Raw genomic sequence first — 6000 nt, 5'->3', positions numbered from 1 at the left:
ATTGAAAACTAATAAAAAATTATCATTGATATAATTTTAAGGTAGTTATTATAAAATTTAATAAAATTATTTATGCATGATGATTCTGAATTGAAGAACCATGTGGAACATAATTTACACTATATCATTTACTCTTATTTTAATTCTCGCTTTTCTTGAGAAATTTGCAAAGTTTATGAAATAGAAATAAATAAATTCTAGAATTGATTTTAGTCGTCCAAATAAAATAAATAGTATCCTTAGTTTTAGATAGGTATTATCCATCAAATGATACTAGTTTCATTTATTGGAAATTGAATTGAAAATCTCATTCTTTAAAAAGATATCGTCTGAGATTGATTGTGTCACAGATATACTATATCAATAATGACGATAATGATAAAAATCACAAGGAAATGAAAGAGCAAGAAAATTGGAATATGGATAACCCTTTAAGAGATGAAGCTAAAAAAAAAATGTTGATATGATGTGCAATCTGAGAGCAAACCCAAGCCAAAACTGAGAGGTTCCCTCTTCATCCATTCTCAGCCTCAAGGTACCCAATTTCTCCCTCTTATCTTCCATATGTGACAGCACCTGGCCCCACCTTAGCATTTCGTTGGTGCTCCCGCGCTATTGATCATAATAATTAATTTTTTTACATTTATACTTTTATATAATAATAAGGTTCTAACAACAGAACACACAGCTCTTACTTTCTTCCGCCATATTCCACAAGAACTCTCCAAGGATCCTCCTTCCCACGTATACTCACTTTTCTTTTTCTCCTCATATACATACATATACAAATACATACACACACACACATCATGTTTTGTTTTTGTTTTAATTTCAATTGAATTTATTTAAGAATGATATCCTACGCATGCTTTGTGTTATTATTCTCTTCACTATAAAATTGGCTTTGGAAATGGAAAAAATCAAGTGGAGGTGATAGTAAGCAAAATTTTTTTTTCATGGGTTAATTTAGTTTTTGGTGGGCAAATTACAACCAAAGGCAGCTATTTCCTCTGGTTTTTGTCCATCAGTATATTATGATTTGTGTTTTCTTCATGTCCAAGAAGTGTTTTCAACTAAGATTTTCAGTTACAAAACTCAGAAAGTCATTCTTATGGATGAAATCACTTTCTCTGATTATCAATGTTCTCTGTAATATCGCAACATAAATGTTTTTAATACACTGTTTTTGTCACACTTTTTTTCTTTCTATTGGATGTTCTGAAAAGCAGAGAATTCAGTTGTGCATCAGTTCCAATATTTCAAAAGATAATTTCAGTTTTTCATATTAATTGCATGAAAGAATTTGCAAAGGCTAGACACACACCACCAAGCATACTAATGATAATTTTAAAGCAGAACAAAGCTGTTGATGAAAAAGGATGAATAGTTTTTTTTTCTCTTTTTATGTTGTTGTCAAGGCCATCCATACAGTTATATAATCATAAACCAAAAACACCAATCATTATTTAATGATAAAATCTACACCTTAAACAGTTTTTGTTCTCTCCTTGCTATCAACCTTTCCCTACTTACTTTCTCAACGTCTAAATTTTGGAGCATTTAAAACACAATATTTTCTTTGTTATTATTGCCGTAGTAACTCATAATTTCATTAAGCTGTTTGCATAGTTGGTTCATGTTTCAGTTACCAAAAAATCTCCTCTACCATGGAACTATGAAACAGTAAATCATAGTACTACATGCACCAAGTTTATGACGTACCAAAGATTCAGAAAATTGTTACTTAAGACTGACTTTATTTTATGGATTTTTTTTATAGGAGATTCTTTGGTGGGAAAAATCCAAGAGGTTTGAAATTTGAAGGCAGGGAAGATGGATTATTTCAATGCACCAGGAAGAAACCATCTCTTTGTTCCAGGGCCGGTTAACATTCCGGACCAGATCATCCGGGCCATGAACAGAAACAATGAGGACTACCGTTCTCCAGCAATTCCAGCTATGACAAAAACTTTGCTTGAGGATGTCAAGAAGATTTTCAAGACCACTACTGGAACCCCATTTCTCATCCCTACAACTGGTATATATATCGTGTTATGTATATAGTTTTAGTTTCATATAATCAAGGTAGAAGTGCAGATTAGCAATCTGAAGTGACTTAGTCCCTATTAACCTTTTAAAATGGTGCATTTCAGTCCTTAAACATTTTCAAAGTATGATGAAAGTTAATCGAGGGGCTTAATTATATGCTTTGAAAATGTTTAAGGATTGAAATTCATGTTTTTTAAAGGTCAGGGACTAAGTTGTAAATAGCACAAATTTTAGGGTGCTATTTTGCAAGAAAATTAAAATCAATCAGGATATATCACCTTAATAACCAGGACGATATTCACAGCAATAGTTATGTTTTTTTAAATTAAATTAATCAATAGATCTTTGAACTATTTGGGAATTTTAATTAGGTCTCCAAAATAAAAAATGTAATTAGATATTTGATCTTGTAATTTTTTTTAATTGAGTCTTTTAAAACTGAAAATAAAAACATTTTCTAGCAGTTTTAAGCCATCATAAACTAATTATAGGGACTCAATTACAAATATTTTACAAGATCAAGGACCCAATTATAGTTCTTTTAAGTTATTTGGGGACCTGCGGATTAATTTAACCTATTTTTTACATTGATATCTTAGATGCATCCAAGTACGTTAATCATCCATTCTCAAATTACTCCTTGGATTATATACACTTTTAGGACCAGGATTTGAAGTTTAAAAATTATTTATTAATCCAAACTTGACTGCTGAATTTGTACATGATATTCTACAATAGTGGTAGTATTAAATATTATTATCACAGAGAATAAGGTAGTAATATAAGAACAAATAATTTGTTATTTACATGGTTATAGTTTACTAGTTTTCTTGTTATCAGGTAATAATGATTTTGCATTTGGTTCAGGTACTGGTGCTTGGGAGAGTGCTCTCACAAACACACTGTCTCCTGGGGATCGAATTGTATCGTTCCTGATTGGCCAATTCAGCTTGCTTTGGATTGATCAGCAGCAACGCCTGAAGTTCAATGTTGATGTTGTTGAGAGTGAATGGGGCCATGGTGCTAAGCTTGATGTTCTGGAATCAAAGATTGCTTCAGATACTTCACACACTATAAAGGCAATTTGCATTGTTCACAATGAGACTGCAACTGGGGTCACCAATGACTTGGCCAAAGTGAGACAAATTCTTGGTGAGTAGTATGTCATCCCATGATTGATAGCCTTTACTCATTCAGCCTACACATTTATACCCTTTATTCTCCATAAACTGCCAGAGCCACAAAATCTATTTTGCTTATGATGTTTAAAGGTATCATTGTTCATAACTGCTTAGTTTCATTGGGAAAAATAGATGATTGCTAGCAGCTTAAGCTGTTTGTTTTCTTTTGTCCTTTAATATTATTACATTGTTAAAATGTTTTCTAGATATTGATAACCATTAGAATCCCCACACTGAATGCAAAAACTGTCATGCCATATACATAAGAGACACACATTCATAAATTTAAAATGATTACTAGACACACAACTGCCCTTTAGTTACTAAATGCATCATAACTGCCATACTGTTCACATAACTGTCCTATCAGTGTTTATGTTGTTGCATAGATCATTATCATTTAACTTGATTCTTATGATCTAGGCATGTATCTGAAACTTGGACAGATTATTCACATGTAACTTCGCAAGTGAACCTTTGACTTGTCAATGATTATATACATTCATAAATTGACATAAACTGTGTCATTCTTTGATGAAAATGCATTTCCTTAGTGCCTTTTCCAGGTCTGCAAATGTATAAAATCAGTTGTGATCACCTCCTGCCTTTGGATTTTTAGTGTTTCCTATTGTTTTTTCTTTCATGGTCTTCATGAAAAGCGTCTCACATTGTGTTTTGGACACTCAGATTCCTACCAGCATCCAGCCCTCCTTATTGTTGATGGAGTGTCTTCCATTTGTGCTCTTGATTTCCGCATGGATGAATGGGGAGTTGATGTGGCAATAACTGGCTCCCAGAAGGCCCTTTCCCTTCCCACTGGGATAGGTATTGTGGTTGCAGGCCCTAAAGCTATTGAGGCCTCAAAACATGCTAAATCACTTAGAGTTTTCTTTGACTGGAAAGACTACCTCAAATTCTACCAGCTAGGAACCTATTGGCCATACACTCCTTCCATACATTTGCTGTATGGTCTGAGAGCTGCTCTTGATCTGATTTTTGAGGAAGGACTCGAAAATGTGATCGCAAGGCACAGTCGTTTAGGCAAAGCAACCAGGTAAGGCATGATTTGCTTGTTCAAAAATCATAGTTAAGGACTTAACATGTAATAGATGAGTTTAATTTCTATGCACTGATAGTATAAAAAAAAATTCACTATCAACTAATAAAAGATCATCATTGCTGTGAATTTTGAGATAGTTATCGTAAAAGTTTGCAAACTTACCATACATAATGATTTATGATTGAATGACAAAATAAAAATACTTTACACAATCAATGCATATACTACTTACTCGTAAAAGATATGCTAATTTTTTACAAATGGACAAAGGTTTCTTAAAGTTGATAATAGCTTTGACTTTTGGTTATATGTTTAAGACAATGAATCTGATAGGTTCTCAATATGCTAAATGCAGACTTGCTGTAGAGGCATGGGGTTTGAAGAATTGCACCCAAAAGGAAGAGTGGTACAGTGACACTGTGACTGCTGTTCTTGTTCCTGCTTACATTGATAGTACTGAAATAGTTAGGAGGGCATGGAAGAGATACAATTTGAGCTTAGGTCTTGGACTGAACAAAGTTGCTGGGAAGGTTTTCAGAATTGGACATCTTGGCCACTTGAATGAGGTAATGTTGATTTCCAAACTCCCATCAGCATAATCATGAAACTAATCTATCCTCTCAGAACTCAGGTTGCATTTATTTGTAGTGAAATGAAGTAATTTAAAAATCAATGCTCAAGCCAAAGGATAAGTAATCATAGGATAATCAATACATATAAATTATTTACAAAATTCTTAATCGTATCTAAGGGCACATGTTAAGAAAAATCCTAAACTTGTTATCTATTGTTCTTGGTTGTTATATGAAGCTTTGAAATTTTATCCATCCTAGTTCTGATTCACTTTCTGTCCTACTTCAATCATTAAAGCTTCAAAGCTCTGATAGGAATAGCAGCAAGGTTTCTTTCTTTGGAGTATACTAGATAACTTTAATCTATCATGTTATATCAAATTATAAATGTGAAACTTTCTTGTTACTAGACTCCCCCCCCCCCCCCCCCCCCCCTTCTCCCTTCACTACTAAATTAACCTTATATTGACATTCCCAACCTTTGATATTGTTAATTCTTTAAATATTTTCCAGTTGCAACTGTTGGGATGTCTAGCTGGTGTAGAGATGATACTCAAAGATGTGGGTTATCCTGTAAAGCTTGGAAGTGGAGTTGCTGCTGCCAGTGCATACTTACAGAACACTATTCCTATGATCCCTTCCAGGATTTGAGTCACAAATCATTCTTGTCTTTACTTCCTTTTTCTGCTCTTTCAGAAATTCTGTAAAATATATATTACCCTCTTTTACACTCCTTTGAAGATGAACGTACTTTCTACTTTCAGCTTTAATGCATTGCTTCTTTTATTGTCCTGTATATCAAAAATCATTGCATCTTATGACCTTATTTGTCACTGTGTTATGGTAATCAAATTCATCAGCAGGGGTTATTGGATTGCATATGGATACAAGAGAAATCCTAGCAACATACTCTTTGCACAACTTATTCTCTCCTATTGTGTGAAATTCATGTGGGTCTCACTAAATATATGAGTCGCATTTTCCATTTGGTGTGTTCCATTCCCAAACTAGAAGGACCTACATGAATTTCAATCAATAGGAAAGAGTTTATTGCCAAGAGATCATTAGAAATTGTGATACTAACACTTCTAATGTATACAATATAATGGTACCAATTAAAGACATTTATGAATATACT

General features: G+C 33.3%; 1 protein-coding gene across 4 annotated transcripts; it reads left to right on the top strand.

Annotated features, from left to right (window-relative positions):
• Positions 1 to 348: 348 nt before the first annotated feature.
• On the top strand, positions 349 to 5741 carry LOC732565 (serine glyoxylate aminotransferase 3). Of its 4 annotated transcripts, none has more exons than XM_006584579.4 (6): positions 349 to 535; positions 1781 to 2038; positions 2917 to 3201; positions 3918 to 4284; positions 4646 to 4856; positions 5376 to 5658. In XM_006584579.4, exons 2-6 carry the CDS (start codon positions 1834 to 1836, stop codon positions 5511 to 5513), a joined length of 1206 nt encoding a protein of 401 aa, XP_006584642.1. In that variant the 5' UTR covers positions 349 to 535; positions 1781 to 1833; the 3' UTR covers positions 5514 to 5658. The 4 variants fall into 4 exon arrangements, with proteins under 4 accessions (XP_006584642.1, NP_001237048.2, XP_040873601.1 ...); NM_001250119.2 differs by lacking the exon at positions 349 to 535 and adding an exon at positions 654 to 744 and having other exon boundaries at positions 5376 to 5741; XM_041017667.1 differs by lacking the exon at positions 349 to 535 and adding an exon at positions 747 to 936.
• The last annotated feature ends 259 nt before the right edge of the window (positions 5742 to 6000 follow it).

This window comes from Glycine max, chromosome 8, assembly GCF_000004515.6.
Source record: "Glycine max cultivar Williams 82 chromosome 8, Glycine_max_v4.0, whole genome shotgun sequence".
In the NCBI taxonomy this organism is placed as follows: domain Eukaryota; kingdom Viridiplantae; phylum Streptophyta; class Magnoliopsida; order Fabales; family Fabaceae; genus Glycine; species Glycine max.
This window is presented reverse-complemented; position numbering and strand designations above follow the sequence as displayed.

Bases quoted from the DNA above. Each gene is read 5' to 3' on its own strand.
- LOC732565 (NM_001250119.2), top strand. From the start codon at position 1,834: ATGGATTATTTCAATGCACCAGGAAGAAACCATCTCTTTGTTCCAGGG. The intron at 2,039-2,916 runs GTATATATATCG...CATTTGGTTCAG, and splicing joins ATTTCTCATCCCTACAACTG to GTACTGGTGCTTGGGAGAGT. The intron at 3,202-3,917 runs GTGAGTAGTATG...TTGGACACTCAG, and splicing joins CAAAGTGAGACAAATTCTTG to ATTCCTACCAGCATCCAGCC.